The sequence below is a fragment of the Podarcis gaigeae genome (assembly GCF_964106915.1).
Source record: "Podarcis gaigeae genome assembly, chromosome: 7".
NCBI lineage: Eukaryota > Metazoa > Chordata > Lepidosauria > Squamata > Lacertidae > Podarcis > Podarcis gaigeae.
In genome coordinates this window covers 48,874,970-48,894,471 of record NC_139683.1, presented here as the reverse complement: position 1 = coordinate 48,894,471, position 19,502 = coordinate 48,874,970, and the positions used below count along the sequence as shown (strand labels likewise).

The 19,502-nt window shown below is 40.8% G+C and overlaps 1 protein-coding gene across 11 annotated transcripts in view; it reads right to left on the bottom strand.

The window, feature by feature from the left end:
- MTCL1 (microtubule crosslinking factor 1) overlaps positions 1 to 19,502 on the bottom strand; it is an 89,282-nt gene that overhangs the window by 36,977 nt on the left and 32,803 nt on the right. For 5 of the 11 annotated variants that reach the window (XM_083746734.1, XM_083746725.1, XM_083746729.1 and 2 more), the window contains exons 4-5: positions 3,753 to 3,812; positions 1,571 to 1,648 (exon numbers count right to left, since the gene is read on the bottom strand). In XM_083746734.1, coding sequence (XP_083602860.1) covers positions 1,571 to 1,648; positions 3,753 to 3,812 — 138 coding nt within the window. The remainder of the gene's footprint in view (positions 1 to 1,570; positions 1,649 to 3,752; positions 3,813 to 19,502) is intronic. The other 6 variants (XM_083746727.1, XM_083746732.1, XM_083746731.1 and 3 more) reach the window with 2 other exon arrangements.

The following is a 19,502-nucleotide window of genomic DNA, read 5'->3' as shown; positions in this document are numbered from 1 at the left end:
TCTATTAAAAAATAAGCCTCGTTAAGTTCAGTGAGACTGACTTCTAGGTAAGTGTGTACAGAATTGCAGTCTGAGGTTAACTTCCTTAAGTAAAACTTCTCAAATGGTATATCCCAATTAGTGCAAAAGTAACAAATTATGATAGATGTAAATAAGTGTGTGTGTGTTATGTATGCATGTTTGCAGAGAGAAAAACATATGGCAACATCAGTTAACAAAATCAAAATGGTTGACAACATATATCTTATTTCAATTAGAACGATTAGGATTGTTTGTTGACATCTTATGTTAAATCTGGGTAAGGTTAATTTAGCATTTTCCATTTTCCTTTTTTTCATGCACAGAGCCTTAAATATTGTGAGAAATACATAAAGAAATATTAAGTAAGCATATGCTCATTACCAAACGGCATGCTAATTAAGGACCATCTCTGGTAGCAAGGCAGAGCTATTAAATGCTAAGCAGCAGGAAAATAACAGGATTATAGCACAGAATATGCAAATAAAAGTTCCATGCATTGGCTACATTAGAAATTAAAGTTAGCTCATTTGTTACCAGATAAATCTGTAATGTGAACCAATCTTAAAGTGACAGATTAGCTGCTCTGATCTATTAGACAGTCTTGTTTATCAGATATGAACTTCCACTGGTTGTGTGATCCAGTTTCTCTTAGAAATCATCTACAGCAGCCTTCTCCAACTTGATGACTTACAGATATTTTGAACTACAACTCCCATCACCCCCATCTAGTTATAAGTGCCATAAACCAGGAAAAGCTGTTCTATTGTCTTATCTGTGATCAACACCATCCCTTCCTTGCCATCAGAATGCCCTGCTTTGGAGTTTCATTGGTCCCTGCTGGTGGGAATACCACCAGAAGGAATACTGCTCACCCAGCTCCATTTGGTCTGCAGGATGAACAGTGGCAGGCTGGTTGAGCTGCTGCTGGTGGGGACATCTACCTAATCCAACCCCACCCCCCAGGCATAAAGTGTGTTTGCATTGTTTTGCCCCTTATATTGGCCCCAACTCTAGAACTGTTCATGCAAAATTCAGTCAGTGCATCCACGAGAAGGTCATAACATGCCCATTACCACCTCCTCATCCAACCTCTGTATGTTGATGAGGTCTTCTTCACAGAATCTGGGCACATACAGGGTATAGGCATGTCAGCTAATTTTACTCAATGTGTACTCTGCATTTTGAAGAGAGTTCTACATACAGATACATTAGCTGCCAAAGAGCTTGCAATGTACACCAGATGCAAAAATGAAGGGGGGGGGCAGAAAGAGGAACATGAACAAATTAGGATTGCAGCGCAGAAGCTGTGATGAAATTGAGGGCTTGCTCATACTGCAAAATGTATATAAATATAAATATATATATCTGTATCTTTGACCAGTAGGTAAACCTGAAGAGAAAGGGATGAAAATCAAATCTTCCAACTCCTATCACCTCCTCAATGGTCTTTGCCAGGCAGAATATGGCTATGCACTTACTGGGCTGTAAGCTGGATGAGATGGCAGCATAGCTGGTGCCCAGGAAATTGGGCAGGTGCCAATAATCCTACCTTGCGCTGAAGAAACAGTTTTCTTTGTGTCCTGACTGCTGCCTGGCACTTTCCAAGAAGCTCCATTCTGCAGCTCTGCTGAACAGAAACTTTTTTTTTCAATAAAACTAAATGCAGAGAAGTATAGCTAACACTCTCTTTGTTTTCACATCATTGGATTTTTTAAACCTAATATTTGATCCAAAAAATTTGAGTACCTTAATGTAAGTGACAAAAAACACTTAGGAACTAAGATCCAGACAAGTATATGTGTTTATAGAAGGAACAGAAATGCCACTTTCCATCAGCTAATCATATAATGGGGAACATGTTGTCAATCTTTCAAGGAGGAAAGAAAACTTCATTGACACCACAAGCTTTGAGGCTCCAAGTTAAGACATCTTTATTCATCTAGGAATATTAAATTGGTTTTCTGGCCTCTGTTTGCTTAACAGCTCTGTTGTATGGCTGGCTCTCAGTTGTTTGAAAGTAACTTTACTGTATTTGGAAAAGGGCAAATGTAGGTGGAAAATATAGTCCAGATACAGTCTGCAGTGAGCGGTAACATGGAGACTCACAGCATCTTTATCTGCCTGTCATTGTCTTCAGCTTCCATTGGCAACAGTCAGATTAATCATACAGGTGCATGAAACTTGTGCATACAGAGGCTTATTAATTTGAGATTTGATAGTTGAAACACAACCACTGATTGGAAATCTAATGCATGTGCCCAATCTATATAACAACTAATTGTATAAAAACTGGGGGGTGGGGTTTCTTTACAGGATAGGAGTAGAATTCTAAACCAAGAGTACTGAGGAAATCCACACTTTAGGAATTTAATAAAAATTGAATGCAAGCGAGGCAAGTGGATGGCTTTAACTTTTCTATTTTAATCCGGTGGAAAGAAACGGATATCTTGCTATCACATGCTGTTCAGCTCTCATGAAAAAACAATGCCTCAAACTCTGAGAGAATAACACACTATGTGTTGTTTCAATGTGTGAAGTGCCAAGATGCTCATTAGCACAAAAACCTTGGCACCAAGGATAAATTTAGTGAATGTCCCTGAGCTCTCTTTGCTCCAAATACTTTGAGACAAGGTGCTTTATTTTCCATAAGAAAAGTTTCAGCTTTTGTCTATAGACATGATAGAAGCGGGGGTGTGGGTGGGAATCAAAGGTGCGTATTATATAAAAACTACAAGCAATTCTGAATTGTAAGTTGATTTTAAGGAGATTCTGACAACTTTAGCGTTTCAAAAAATTGTAAATCCTGCTTACCTTTCCCCTGTGAGGTGTCAGTTGTAGCATGGCATGACACCTCTTCTCTGGCTCCTTAACAACTGGCAGGAGAACTCCCATCCTTTCCCACTAATCGTGGGATTTAAATTTAGCCTGCCTGTGAATCTGGCCATGTCCTTGGCTGCATGTCCTTGGGAGGGGGGGGCAGACCCAACTGGGGTCTCCCTGGTTGGGGGGGGTCTTCACTCAGGTCCACTCCTTGGACATAAAATAGGTTTTTCTCTTTTTCTGCGCGCAGCTCAATTGAATAATGATCTCCCACCCTCTCTCCCTTTTTCGGCAGAGTTTCTGGTGGGTCTGCGGGAACACTTTGCTATGCAAGGTGAGGGATTTTTCCTCCAGGCAAACTGGATCCGTCTGGGTTTTTTGATTACCTCATAGCAACCGTCACACCTTTTGGCGGATAAAGCATTGGGTGGGATCCTTAATCAAGCGGGGTGCAAAGGGTGGAGTCAGAAGTCTTAGCCTCTCCCTACTCTAAGCTAACAGGGTGTCACACTGAATGGATCCTAGGGAGGTCCTTCTGTCCAAATGCCCAGATGGGGGCTGAGGGCCATAGAACTCCCTAGGGTGGTGATCCTGAGGGGCTGTTCCTATTTGATGTATGACATAAGTCAATCCTAACTCAGTATCAACCCCAAATTGTAACCAGCCAGCAAATGGATTGGATGATTCAGTGTACTCAGTGCCAAAGCCTGAGCCCATGTAAACCTGTAATCAAGAAATGTTGTGGCTTGTTTGATGCCAGATCGTTGTACTGTGGCTATTTTGCTTCTCATCCTCCACACTTTAGGGGTAGCAGGCTCACTGCGCCTGGGCACACAGAGGAACAGCATCAATTTGCCCGGCCAATCTTCATGTGGACTTTGTAAAACATATACTTGGTTGGAAACAGGTACCTGAGCAAATGCCTTCTTTTCTTTGTGAATATCCCTGCTGCCTCTTCTCTTCAGGGAGCTCTAAGAAACACACAATTGAGACCTAATTAATAACACAAAGTTTTAGGGAGAGGTCATCAAAGTGAATCAATGCAGTGGATCAGCATAAAGTTCTCTAGTACAGTCATGACATTTTAACCCCTGAAGCCTGAAAAGCTTTTTCTCTCTCTCCCTCACAAGCCTTTGACATTAACAAGGAGTTTAAACATTGTACCAGGGATTGCCAACCCAACACATGCGGGCACCATGGCACCTGTGAAGCCTTCTGTGCTGCCCCTGGAGTAAACCCCAACCCCCAGATTCCCAGCTTTCATTAAAAAAAAAAAGTTGGTGTCAGATTCAGCTAAACGGTTGCAGTAGCAGGAGCTTTCCCTGCTAGTCTGCTCCAACCTTTCAACATTTCTCACACACACACACACACACACACACACACACACAATTTTTTATTTACTGCAGACACCCATATATATGAGAGGGAGAGATGGACATGTGTTGTGTTTAAGGGAGGAATGTATGAATGTGTGGCCTATGAAAAAGAGGGAGAGATGCATGTGTGTCTGTGCTCTGTATCTTGTATGCAAAAAAGTGAGTGTGGTGTAGCCATTTTGTATATTTTCCCTGGTGCTGGATAATGCTCCCTGTTGTTATAGGTGTGCGTGTAGGAGAAATCAGTTGTTTGAACTCCCCAGTCAGGACCAGCATGAGGTAGCTAATGTCGCATGGCAAGTATTGTCCCACAGGATAGGGAAACAGCAATGACTATGACTTTAATTTTGTGTTATGCTTTCAATTCAAACTCATAATGAGCCGAATACAACAGCTCTGCCTCCAATGGTAGCTATTTTGTTCACTTGTGCCCACAGCACTTTCTCAAAATTCAAAATTTTGCCCTCTGGTCCAAAACGATTGGTGACCTCTGTTGTAATTTAAGGCCTGTATCCAATGCTTCTCAGAGTAGCATCAAATTAAATTAATAAATATTGCTAAATAAGTTCCATTAATTCCAATTGATCATCTATGTGTAGGAATTAATTGGATATAATGCTGTGTTTTTGCTTAAATAAGTACATTGTGAATATGGTAACAGTGGTGTAGCGTGGGGGGTGCAGGGGGGGCCGGCCGCACCAGGCGCAACATCTGGGGGTTAGGGTTAGGGGGCGCAAATCCACGGGTTAGGGGGCGCAAATTACTTGCCTTGCCCCGGCTGCTGACAACCCACGCTACGCCACTGTATGGTAATAATAAGCATGATTTGAGTTGAGAGGGGAGGTGACGGACAGAAGCCCACATGCTTCTGAATGAGCCTAACTGATAGTGGCAATGTTGCATGGATTTTGCAATTACCCTAAACATAGTGTGTGTTTGTTTGTGTATGTAAATAAAAGCATGATGCAGGTCCACTAAAGAATTCAGGAGTTGTGACATTTGCCTGGTTCACACAACACGAGAAGCCAAACTCATGGTTAGTGAGAAGACAGGAGTCCACATTTGGATGGCAAGCTAAACTAAACCTTTGCTCAGTGGAGCATGGCAACAAAAAGGACCAGGGAGGAACGAAGTGTTTGTGAGATCATCTCCAGGAGCCTGCACATTTTTGCAGTGCCAGAAAGCCATAAATTGGCTTACCATGTTGTTCACACCAGGTCAATATATTGAACTATGGCTGCATTCCCAATTACCTGGGAATAAATTTCATTGAATTTAATGGGAATTACTTTTGAGTAGGTGGGCATAGGATTGCACTGCAAATAGGCTTGCTTTTGTAAATATATTCTTAGACTCAAATATGCGAAGATTAGTAGAAACATCTGTAATGTCTGGCCATTAGCTGTAAATAAGATTGTTGCAGTTTTCTTCCTGTCTGTCTGCTTTTTCTAAAGCAAAAATATATTCGAATGAGTTTCAAAATGATCAATTGACATCTGCCTCTGCCCCCCCCGGCTATTAGATGATTTTAGCTGCTCAAATGCTGTGGGATTACAATTAATCCCATTTCCCCTGTGTTCTGACCATCATAGCTATTTACAGTTCACTCATATACAGCAGCATATGCTCAAAATACTCTACAATTTATTTTTATTCTTTGCATGTTCAAAATGTTAATCTGCTTTTAAGATTACTGTGATTTGTTATTGCTGTATGTTGCAAACCCTGTCCAAGAGAAGAAGTGTTTTTTGAACACCATACTATTTAGAAACATAATATGTTTTGCAATATTGTGCTAGAAAATTCAGAGTAGGTCACAAATGGGATTTATACTAGGATGACCATTACTTATTTCTCAGCTTCCATACATAAAAGACTCACAAATATATTTTACCCAGAAAATAAACTGCTTAATGCAATATGAAGCACAATCCAGAATCACATCCAAGCACACTGGTAAGGGAAGAATAACTGCTATAGGCCTTATTTTAACAGCAATTTTTTTGGTAGTCCTTCATCTATTTTATATACTACTCTGCAGCTAGGCTCTTAAATGATTACATTGCTCTACACATTGTTAGACTTTAATACAGTACACCGTAATTAATAGCTTTGCTAAATATATAATCAATACCTTAGGCTACATTTATAGTCAACAGTTTTGGCTAATGCTAAATACAATCTTCATACATGCTAGTGTTCTCATTTAGGCCTTAGGAATATATTTTTAGCAGCCAATTTAGTAACATGACTTCTCTGAAATCTAGTTCCCAATATCCAGTAATAACAGGAAGTATGGGGCCACATCTGCATTATATATTTAAAACACTATTACACCACTTTAACAGTGGTGTAATCCCCCAAAGAATCCTGGGAACTGTAGTTTGTTAGACAAATCCTATTGCCCTTGGAGAGCTATAATTTCCAAGAATCCCTGGGAAGACGGATTGATTGTTAAGCCACACTGAAAAAGTAGTCTCATAACCTCATTTGTTCTAGTTGCATCGTAAGTCCAGAGGGTAGCCAAAATCTCCATGGGCTAAGTAAAAGTGGTGGGAATTTCGTGGGAGTTTCCAGATCAAGCTTCTGGTACCTAATTTAAAAACCTCCTACAGTTAAATCCTTAAATACAAGAATCTTTTCCCTTATCTAACAATAAAATGTTAAACTTCAACCGTATGCATATCAAAAAGATGGACTGCCACATCGTATTTTTCATTTATCACAAAGCCTATTGTCATGATGTGCTAACAGCAAGGCCAGCACAATGTGATGGTAACAAAGGGACCAAGTGCATCCCAATTTAGGGATTGTAAACGCTTGGTAGAGTAGTGCAGCCATAAGCACATTCACAGCTGCACCACTGGTACCAGCTAAGGAAAAGTGTGTGTGTGGGAGGGTGCTCCTTCCCTATGTCAGCTCCCAGGCTGGTGAAGCAGAGAGACCTGGGCCATTTAGGTAACAAAGAAGTGGCTCTATGCCAGCCAGCAAATGGGCGGGCCTCCTTCCCTCAACTCGCTGGTAGTTAAAAAGACAAAGGAGTCTTCCTCTGATGGAAAACAACCACCAACTGAAGACTCAGTCTTCAATGTAGACTCAGTCCACTGTGCACAGTCAGTCTGTGAACATATCCAGTCTGGGTACATCTCCATTTCATTTAGTGAAATTTCTGTAACATCTGACTCTCTTCAAATCATCACTGAAAACGTTAATTTGGCAAATGGTATGAGGTATATTCCATTTTCTTACATATTCTGTCTTACATTGCAAACCACATTTTATACCCCTTTAATGTGTGACGGAAACAAAATTATTGACGTGGTATTTTCCTTCCTCCTCCATCCAGTTTGGTTAAAATCATGATCTCATATTGATGTGCAATGGGAAGTGTGTCATACTGAGTGCTGCTCCCCTCTTCAATGAAGCAGATGCAAAAATGTGAATTCTCTATAGAGCGTCTGTTCTTTCAGTTCCAACTTTACAGGCATCCTTGCTGCAGTTCTTCCTGTTCCGTGGCTTTGCTTCAAGTTCACACATCAAAAGAGGAAATCAAAACCCATGGGCTATTATGGAACTTTAAGTGGCTTTCAAAGAATTGCCTGATTCCAAGATGAGGTGTATGTTGCACTATCAAGTTAATGCAAATGCCATTGCTGTTGCCTATTTCCTTTCCTCCCCCACCACTCTAATATCTCCCTCAGCAGAGCTACCATTACATAAAGGACAATCATTGGAGCCGGTGACCTTCAACAGATCCTTTATAGTCTGCCCACAGAAAGCTAATTGCGGGGGGGGGGGGGGGGGGACAAAGCAGCCTGAAATCCAGATCCTGTATACTCATGCTTGCAATAGACAAGTGCCAGGCAAAAACTGATAATGGTTAAGGCTTTCTACATGTAGAATCCTTACATATGAAAAGTAAGTTCACATCAACCAGTCTGACTGCAGGATGTATTAATGCGAAGGGAGCAACGGCTAGCATTGTGATTTACATAGTGCACAGGACCTTGCAAATCCAACTTTTCACCCCTCTTCCTAATCATCTTGTAAAATAGGGTGTAATTATTAGTGTTCCCAATTGCTCTGATCTATTTAATTGCACTTACCCACTGTTTATTTTGATCTCCTCATTCTGTAATGTGGACTACAATCAATTATGCAAATTTGTTATAAAAATAAAATTCAGAGAAAACCAGGCAGTATTGTTTATTTAATATTTCTCCAAGAAATTCAGAGCAGCAGCTGTTTTTATTTCAGAACTGAACATATTGTACCAGCACTTTCATAAATCCTTTTAGGTGTAGTACCCTCTATCCTATTCTTGTAATAGGATATTCTAGATGCTAATGTGCTATGCCAAAAATCTTTGCCTATTCCTCTAATGATGTAATTTGCAGTCTCTTCCAAGTTTAGAATTAGTAGATTCGAAAAACATTTCTTTAAAAAAATGATACCTTTGATGTAATTTTCAAATTGTTCATACGATATTCAATATTACTTTCTGAGTTCAAGCTCCAGGATCAAAAGGACCTCTACTTTCTATGAAGTATTAGGTAAAATTCTAAGGAGTTGAGAGATTAAACAGGCAGCAACACAATCCCCTCTGCACTGGACATGCCCCAGATAACCTTTATAATCTACTCTTGACCATCTATCTGCTTACAGTTGTAAAGCACTGTTTACTGCAATAGTGCTTCTGCTGTCTTTCCCATTCTCTCTCTCTCTCTCTCTCTCTCTCTCTCTCTCTCTCTCTCTCTCTCTCTCCTATTCCTCATTCTGCCCAAATTGCATAATACAAATGATCAGAAACAGTCACAACTTTCTTAGAATGGCATTATTAATAAATCTCAGAAAAGTGGTTTTGAATACTGGTGAGTGGTCTTCAATTATGTTTTACTCAGAGTAGGCTTATTGAAATTAATGAACTTAACTTAGTAATGTTCATTCATTTCAGTGGGTTTACTCTGAGTAAATCTTACCGAAACAAAAAAAGACTATTGATCAACCTAATAATATAAGATCTATTGGGTGTTATCTGAGGTGCGTCCCATAGTCCATCTTCTTTTACAAAAATGGAACAAAAATGTAAAGAAATGTGTTGAATTATAGAAATATTCTGTAAAGCAGATATAAAACTGTTCCTGTGTATTAATTTAATTGAAAACTTAATATAAAATAAAACAATAATATGTACCAGCAATTTGATACTTTTGACCATAAGTAAACAGCACTGAAATGTGTGATCACTTCTTTAATTGTCAATAAGAGAAGCTATAACGATACTCAGTTGCAGTCAGAAGTGGCAAAATAACAAGCAGTTAAAGAATTCAGCAGTGCAAGCTTTGTCCCCTAAGGAGAGCTGCTGGATAGGATTATGATTAGCCAGGGGCGTCTCTCCACCAGGCTCTGATGCGTTCTCCCATGGGGAGAGAGGAGCTCTGCTACTGGAGGGCCCTGCTGCACCCTCTGAAGGCATGGGAATTTGAGAAGTTACCACCTGCAGTGTTCTCACCAACAGTAAACAGAATAGTGTTCCAAAAGGGGCCATTACTGGAGCAGGCCATTTGATCCATTCTTGCTATGCTCCCCTTAGAGGGAGATAGTACTGGACAAAAGAAGGCAAAGAAAACCTGCCCACAGGTTTCAGCTCTATGAATGCAAGCAGCCTGGTTTGAGATGTTTCCCAGCTCCATATAGGAATGCTCAGTAAATTTCCTACAATGGTGAAAAAGAAAAGTCTAGGCATCAGAACCAAGTCTCAATGTGCCACAATGGCTTAGATAAGTGCACCTAAGATTGCAGGCTTTATTTATTTATGTGACTTATTACCTGTTTTACATTAAAATCAATTCCAGAGTGGGGTACAAGATAAAAATATGTAAGACAATAAAGTAAAACAATATGCAAAACAAAAAAATAACAACAGTCTAGTCATCTTAAAAATAATGACGCAAATTTTCAGTCTTCCAGAGGCAAAGCATGAACTGGAATCTTTTTACCTAGGAATGCCCGGTCAGGCCAAAAAAAAAAAAAAACACCAGACGTAGAGTGCACTTTAAGTAAGTCTACATATGAATTAGATTAGAGGTGGAAAAGACATGTAGTCATCTTTCCTTGGCACCATTATATTTTAATATTTTATTATATTCTTGAGTGCTTTGCCAGCCCATCTTTTAACTGCTTCAGGCAATCCAGCTTTCATTACTTCCTTCCAAACTTGCTTCTAAAAACGAGTCCAGGGTTTTAAGTGTACAAATCTGTGCAGGTCTAACAATTCAGGATTGTTGCATTTTCCCATCTCTCTTTTCCCAGCATACTCCAACACAGATAGATTACAGCCAAGTTTATAAATCCATATGTTAACATGATCACTGCTATGAAAGCAACAGAGAGAGTCAAAGGTCCGATAGCAGAACATACCACTGGAGTTGGCCAGCCCATACTTTAAGAAATACTGTATTTTTCGCTCCATAAGACACATTTTTCTTCCTAAAAAGTAAGGGGAAATGTCTGTGCGTCTTATGGAACGAATATGTGGTTAATCGCTGGCTTCCTTTCTGGCCCTGCCCCCTTGCCCAGGCCTCCATTGTTGAATGTTCTGCAGACGGAGGCTGCTTGTTTCCCCAGTGACATGTGACTGGCTGATCTGTCTGGAAACTGTAGAAACGGCTCCTTTCCTTTCCTAAAGAAGCTGCAGAACTGCGAGTTGAACCCCAAAGTAAAGCTCAACAACTTTAAGCTGATCCTCAAAAAAGGGGCTTTTCCCCTGTGCAAAAGGAGCTGCACAAGTGTGAGCTGATCCCCCCCAAAATGGGGCTTTCCCCCTTTCCTCCTCTAAAAACTAGGTGCGTCTTATGGTCAGGTGTGTCTTATGGAGCGAAAAAATACGGTAACCCCAATAAGTCAACCCCAGAGGACAGTGTACATTTGTCAATAGCATAATGCTGTTATACAAATATGTGGTGCAACCACATTTGGAATATTGTGCACAGTGCTGGTTACCTCACCTGAAAAAAAATATTGTTGAGTTAGGAACAGTTCAGAAAAGGGCAACGAAAATGAACAAGGGGGTGGAGTGAAGAAAGGTTGCAGCATTTGGGACTTTTCGGTTTAGAGAAGAGGTGACTACGAGGCGACATGATAAAATAGTACAAACTTATGCATGGGGATATACACAAAAGGTTTTCTCCCTCTCTCAAAGCACTAGAACACATGGACATCCAAATAAGCTGAAAGTTGGAATGTTCAGGACAGATAAAAGAAAACACTTCTTCACACAGTGTAGAGTTAAACTACAGAACTCACTAGCACATGAGGCAGTGATGACATCCAATGTGGATGGCTTGAAAATAGGGTTAACAGCTACTAGCCATAATGCCAATGCTTTACTTCCACTTGTCACAGAAATTGACAGAAGGTGGACGGTGATCCACTGACAGACGTTTGATCAATTTCCAGCAGATGAAGTGTGCGCTGGTTTTGGAGATACTTGCAAAGAACCCTAGACTTGGTGGTCCTTGGTTTTGACTCTTACGTTCTTAAACAAGAACACTCTTGTGTAAATTTAAAACACATAGATTGTCCATGGAAATTCTAGCAAAAAAAACACAACAAACCAGGCTCAGGGGGTGGGAAAAGCTTAGTGTCAGAGAGTGCATTCTTTGCATGCAAAAAGGCCCTGGTTCATTCCCCAGCACCTCCAGGCAAGGCTGGAAAATACTGTCTGAAACTCAAGATGAAAAAACATTTAGTGTATATGTGTACACACACACACACACACACACACACACACACACCTTCCACTTAAACTCACAGCCTCCCCAAGCTGCTTTTGGTTAAAAAAGAACAACAACCAGAAGTGATCACATGCTATGTCTAGTCTGCACTAAGTGATGAGGGAGGAAACCCCAGTTACAGATCTGGCTGCTGCTTCCTCCACTCTGGAGCTTGTGTCCGCAGAAAGTGCAGAGAGACAAGCGGCTCTTGCTTCAGTTTGCTTTGTGATGCAAATGCAAAACTTGTGTTGACAAGAATGGTCATTTGCATCACAAATGCCTCTGCTCCACATTCTCTTATGCTTTAACCTTCCATGAGCCATTAACATAAATAGTGGAAGAGATGCACAAAAACTATTCTACCCTCAAGTATGAAAGCACTCTAGGAGTTGCCCTGAGAACCAAATTAGGCGAGACATGAGATATTTGTGACAGGATCTCCTGACATTTTTTTCTAAAAACAGTGGGTCAAAGGAAAGTAGAGGAGCACATAAATAGCCCCCCCCCCCAATATGCTAGCCATCCTAAGAAAAAGATATGAAGCAAAACATGCAGGTATCCAAGCAATTTCTGTGAAATGAGTCAGCCTGGCTGCCAATGGGTGAACTAAATGGGTGATTGAGACATGAGTTGTTGGACCCTGGCTACAAGAATCCCTGGGATCCTAAAGAGCTGTTTCTACCTTCCTTTTAGTATACCTTTCCTGCTTCTACCTTATTTTCTAGTTCTTGGATACACCTATTTGTTGCTCTGTTTGTTTTGTTTTGCCGCCTGCCAGCTACATGGAGCAGTCAGCAGGCAACTACTTGAGAAGCTTTTTAAAAATATGTGTCTTGCGGAAGGAGAATATTTTTGCTTGGTGCCTAAAGGTATGTCCCTTAGCATTCCACAAGCAGGAAGCCACCACAGAAAAGGTCTGTTCTCATGTTGCCACCCTCTGTGCCTCTGGTGGAGGAGGCTACATAACAAACATCTTAAAAGGGCTCTAAGCAACCCCAGAACATAAATAATGCCACTAAAATTTCTGTACTTTTCTTTTGTAAGCAATGGGGAGGAGTTAATTCTGAATATAAATCACTGTTCATGACACACTACTTATCAGGAAAAAATACACTGCCCAGCAAGGCAACAAATCACCATGCAGCATTTTCTTTAAACTGTACTGAAACAATAAACTGGAATGCATTTGTCATTATATTTCTTTTGTGCTGTGCTAGGTAATTCTTTCTATTGAAAGCCAATTGTTTTGTGAACTGTTGATTATTTCTAGATTTCAAAAGGGGGTTGCAGGGATCAGTCAACCTCTTTTCTGGAAATATATTTTGCCTGCACATGTGCAGTTTTGTGTACTCAGTTTTACTGCAGTACGTTTATCTGCAGTAAATTTATTTATAATTTTGTATTGTTATGAAATTAATGAAAAGTTGCTGCAGGTTAAAAATATGAGTACATTCTGCTAGCTGGGTTCTTATTCTTATAGCACATGCTGATATTGCTAGTATTTCTGGCAACTTTCAGGCCTGAAGCATTATTTCTTTATGGTCTGTACTTGGGGTATATGGGGTGTTAGGGGATGGGTAGTATCACTGGTGGGGGACATGTCATGCTCCTTCTGGTTTAGTTTGTCCACTTTTGGTCCCTGCCCTGCCCTTGGCTCTCCCCTGTGGTTCCTAGAAGTTGTCAGTATACAACTGCGGCCACACCCAGGAACAGCTTCAACTGGCCGGCTAAACCAGTTGAGGGTAGCCAATGGGTCTCAAGCTCTCAGTGAGTTAGGGACATCCCCTGCATGCAAAGACAGACTCTGGTGGATTGAGCCCAATGAGGCTAATAGTGGGTCCTACAGACAAGAAGGTGGTTTCTGCACGTGCTGTAGAGGGAAGTGAGGGGCAGATGGGGCTTGTCAGGCTGGGAAGGTAGTCTATCTAGGAGAAGGAAAACTCTGATCCTAAATCACTGCTGCCTTGAGAGATACCTTCAGGAGAAGAAAAGGCTAAGGAGTAAACTCTACAGAAATCCAGAGTGGAGTTCCTGAGACAGTTGGATGGTGCCTTGTATGCCTCCTTCCAGCAACTCCTGCAGCCAAATGTATTGCTCTGCTTTCCTTTGGACCACATCAGCAAGACTGAGAGGGCGGTATTGCCATCTGGGCAGCCCAGGACCTCCATACATACTGCTCAGGCTTGTTTCCCAAAGAGGTCACTCTGGTGCTGCTAATGAAGGGGTTTGACTTCACCCCCATAGGTGCACCCCATTGTTTCTCAAGACAGATGGGTTCCCCCCTCCAAAAAAGTGTAATTGGTTCTCTTTGTCATTTTTTTTTATAAAAAAACCCAAACAACTGACATTTCCTAGTCCCATTGATATGATACAAAGAGCCTACACATTGCATCTATCCCAGTTAGGACAACCTCTGTTTCCCAAAAAATTCATGGCACCAGAAAATTGATGGAAGCCCAATATGATGTAATGCAGCAGCCACTAACTCATAAAGAAAAGAGATATGCCATGCTGGGTTTGCTCTACAGTTCCTTACTCCTGTATATTTATGATGAAAAGAGTTCTAAAACTGCTGAGCAGCCTCAAACACATTGCATGTTCAGCAAAGTTACTGTACACAAGCCAGAAAATGCAGTTCCAGGTGCCTTGCAGCCAAATCCCTAATAAAGAAAATAAAAACTGCAAACCAAAGTATTCATACATTAGGACAGGGGTCGCCAGTGTGGCACTAATAGCCACATAGGAGGTTTACCCTCAGGCTTGGAAGCATTTACATACTGAATTAGGTCAATAGGGACAAGGTCTCCAGACAAACTGGAATAAGGTCATTATGTTTCGTACCCTGAACCCTGTTGTTGTTTAGTCGTTTAGTTGTGTCCTGCTCTTCATGACCCCATGGACCAGAGCACACCAGCCACTTCTGTCTTCCACTGCCTCCCACAGTTTGGTCAAACTCATGCTGGTAGCTTCAAGAACACTGTCCAGCCATCTCGTCCTCTGTCGTCCCCTTCTCCTTGTGCCCTCAATCTTTCCCAACATCAGGGTCTTTTCCAGGGAATTTTCTCTTCTCATGAGGTGGCCAAAGTATTGGAGCCTCAGCTTCTGGACCTGTCCTTCCAGGGAGCACTCAGGGCTGATTTCCTTAAGAATGGATACGTTTGATCTTCTTGCAGTCCATGGGACTCTCAAGAGTCTACTCCAGCACCATAATTCAAAAGCATCAATTCTTTGGCGACCAGCCTTCTTTATGGTCCAGCTCTCACTTCTATACATCACTACTGGGAAAACCATAGCTTTAACTATACGGACATTTGTCAGCAAGGTGATGTCTCTGCTTTTTAAGATGCTATTTAGGTTTGTCATTGCTTTTCTCCCAAGAAGCAGGCATCTTTTAATTTCTTGACTTCTGTCACCATCTGCAGTGATCATGGAGCCCAAGAAAAGTAAAGTCTCTCACTGCCTCCATTTCTTCACCTTCTATTTGCCAGGAGGTGATGGGACCAGTGGCCATGATCTTAGTTTTTTTGATGTTGAGCTTCAGGCCATATTTTGCGCTCTCCTCTTTCACCCTTATTAAAAGGTTCTTTAATTCCTCCTCACTTTCTGCCATCAAGGTTGTGTCATCTGCATATCTGAGGTTGTTGATATTTCTTCTGGTAATCTTAATTCTGGTTTGTGATTCATCCAGTCCAGCCTTTCTCATGATGAATTCTACATATAAGTTAAATAAGCAGGGAGACAATATACAGCCTTATCGTACTCCTTTCCCAATTTTGAACCAATCAGTTATTCCAAATCCAGTTCTAACTGTAGCTTCTTGTCCCACATAGAGATTTCTCAGGAGACAGATGAGGTAATCAGGCACTCCCTTTTTTTTAAGAACTTGCCATAGTTTGCTGTGGTTGACACAGTCAAATGCTTTTGCATAGTCAATGAAGCAGAAGTAGATGTTTTTCTGGAACTCTCTAGCTTTCTCCATAATCCAGCGCATGTTTGCAATTTGGTCTCTGGTTCCTCTGCCCCTTCTAAATCCAGCTTGCACTTCTGGGAGTTCTTGGTCCACTTACCGCTTAAGCCTGCCTTGTAAAATTTAAAGCATAACCTTGATAGCATGTGAAATGAGCATAATTGTACGGTAGATGGAGCATTCTTTGGCACTGCCCTTCTTTGGGATTGGGATGTAGACTGATCTTCTCCAATCCTCTGGCCACTGCTGAGTTTTCCAAACTTGCTGGCATATTGAGTATAGCACCTTAACAGCATCATCTTTTAAAATTTTTCAATAGTTCAGCTGGAATATCATCACTTCCACTGGCCTTGTTATTAGCAGTGCTTTCTAAGGCCCATTTGACTTCACTCTCCAGGATGTCTGGCTCAAGGTCAGCAACCACACTACCTGGGGTGTACGAGCCATCCATATATTTCTGGTATAATTCCTCTGTGTATTCTTGCCACCTCTTCTTGATGTCTTCTGCTTCTGTTAGGTCCTTACCACTTTTGTCCTTTATTATGGTAATCTTTGTACGAAATGTTCCTTTCATATCTCCAATTTTATTGAACAGATCTCTGGTTTTTCCCATTCTGTTGTTTTCCTCTATTTCTTTGCATTACTCCAGGTAAAATGGTGAATAATATACAAACTAAAATATGCAGTTTTTGAGCATCCGTTTTGTGAAGAGCTTTCATTAACCCCTAGTGTACCATAACAGTAAACAGAAACGATATATTTTTCAGGGAGAATAACATTTTTTCCCACATAGAGCAAATACCAATCACTACAATTATAATTAGTTGTTATAATCAGATGGGAGTCTCAGTACCCAAACTTCAAATTAGGAAAGGCAGATAATCTCATCCCCAGATAATATGGGGAAAGCGTTCTCTTATTCCCCTGTTTTTCCCAAGGCACCTCCATTTTTCTTGTTCTTTGTCTTATTTTCCTAACCTTCCTGGCCTCTTGTTTCCCTCTTTATCTATTATTTTTTCCCTCCCCTCCTTTCCTTTCCTTTCTCTTTCTTTGGCTTACTAAAAGTTTGGGGGCTTGAGCAGTTGGGGGGAAAAGCTTAGAATAAACCCTGCACCTGCTACTGCTGATGTTTGGTCCCAGTCAATTATCCTGCATCCCCAGCTGTCATGTTAACATTATTCAGCCTCTGGACACATTCATAGTAACAAATTTATCAGCCAGAGAGCTGGCAACTAACACATTAAGACTCCAGCACCTACAAATGATCAGTATAATAGTGGTAAGAGAGAGCTCAAATCTTCTTCCTTGGTTGCTGTTAAGTTGTGGGTTGACATAGCCGACGACACAGCGATTTCTCCAAATAGCTCTTTATTTCGTAAGCTGGAATAGAACTGACTGCAAACAGCTCAGCCGGCCTGCTTTTATAGGCAGCCGGCTGTCAACATTGTAGCAACAACAGCCCAGAGTTCCCGCCTGAAATAACTGACGTGGACCTGAGTGAAAACTATATACAGTATCCCCCTGCTGGCCCAGGGTGAAACTTCACTACATAACAGTTGCCATTTTTGTTATACTGTACACACATGTGTATTCACTCCCCTTATTGAGCCTCCGATATTATTCACAAACGCCCTACCTGAAAACAACTACAGTATCTGAAATAAGCTAATGATCTCCTGTACGGCACTGATGAAAGCACATTATCTTGGCCTGACCTATAAAATGGACATCACAAAAGACTTTCTATCTAATACTTAAAGGACATGGGTGAATAGCAAATGAATGCAAAGTGACCTGAAGATTAAATGTTCTATGTAATATATTGTAGATAGCACAGCTATAATTGCAGCTGCCTGAAAATTATTCAGTTAGCATTGAGGCTGCTACTTCATTTCCTGTAATTACATAAATCCCTATTTGACAACATAAGATGTGGTTTTTAACATTGAATCTAATTGTTAATAGCTCATAATGACTTTGGTCCCTCCCCCTTTTGACTATATAGAACTACTATGTAAAAAGCCACAATATATTAATATATTATCTCAAGATGTTGGAAAGAAGTAAATGGAACAAGTTCCTTAAGGAACAACCTTGGATCCTATTTAATGCCATATTTTCATTAGTGATACTGGAGAGAGAAATAAAAATGTACTGATGGGATTGTAAAAACAGAAATGGATTAAGATATGATGAAGGTATAGCAGATGACCTCACCAACTGGAATTCAATGTTTATATTCTTAAAAGCTGGGGGGGGGTATTAAATGGAACCTTAGTCAACCACAATTACTACGAACCATTAAGTACTGTGACTGCAAATAATGCCTGTGCATTTCTTGGACTATTAAGAATGACATTTCTATGAAAGATAGGAAATAAAAAACCACTATGAAATACACCAGTAAGATTTCAGTTAGTACACTCAGTTCAGTTAAGTCACTCAGGTTCAAAAGGATGCTTGTGGATACAAGGATGCTTGTACACTCATATATTGGCTGCTAAGCAAACTAGACAATTCTTGCACCCAAGAGAATGCCACTCTGAAGGTTCACCATAACATCATGAGCAGAGGGTGGAAGAAAGTGGACTTCTTGTTTTCAAAAAGGATCTATTGCTAGAACATCTGGAAACCTTACTAATCTTATTTACTACTACATTTAATACCTGCAATTTACACCTAAAATGAGGTGAGTGTGTAGGACAGGCGACAGATAATAATCAATATAGCATTTCAAAATTTTCTGAGGACACCATCAGGCCCTTAAAAGTAGAATCACAGAATTCTAGTCCAACCCCCTGCAATGCAGGGCACTCAACTAGATAATACATGACAGATGGCCATCCATCGTCTGATTAAAAACCTCCAAGGAAGGAGACTCTACAACCTCTCATGGGAGTCTGTTCCACTGTTGAACAGCTCTGTTAGAAAGTTCTTTCTGAGGTTTGTCAGAATCCTCTTTCTTGTAACTTGAATCCATTGGTTGAGATCTAACCTCCAGAACAGGAGAAAACAAGTTTCCTCCATCTTCCATGTCACAGCCCTTTAGAGATTTGAAAATGGCTATCATATCTCCTCTCAGTCTCCTCTTACCCAGGATAAACATACCCAATTCCCCCAACCATTCATCATACTTGGTTTCCCAACCCTTTATCAACTTGGTCACCCTAATCTGCACACATTCCAACTTGTCAATATCTCTCCTAAATTGTGGTACCCAGAACTGGACACAGTACTCCAGGTGTGGTCTGACTATGGCAGAATAGAGCAGGACTTTGACTTCCCTTGATTGGGACACTATACTTCTGTTGCTGCAGTCTAGAATAGCATTGAGGGTTTTTGCTGCTGCATCACACTGTTGACTCATATTAAGCTTGCGGTCTACTAATACCCCTGGATCCTTTTCACATGCACTTCTGGCAAATCAGTGTCCTCCACCTTATATGATGCTGGACTGTCCAGTAACAGAGAGAATATTTCACCATGGCCAAAACTGTAACTCTAATTGTTTGATCAGAGAAATCAACATTTGTTTATATCTGT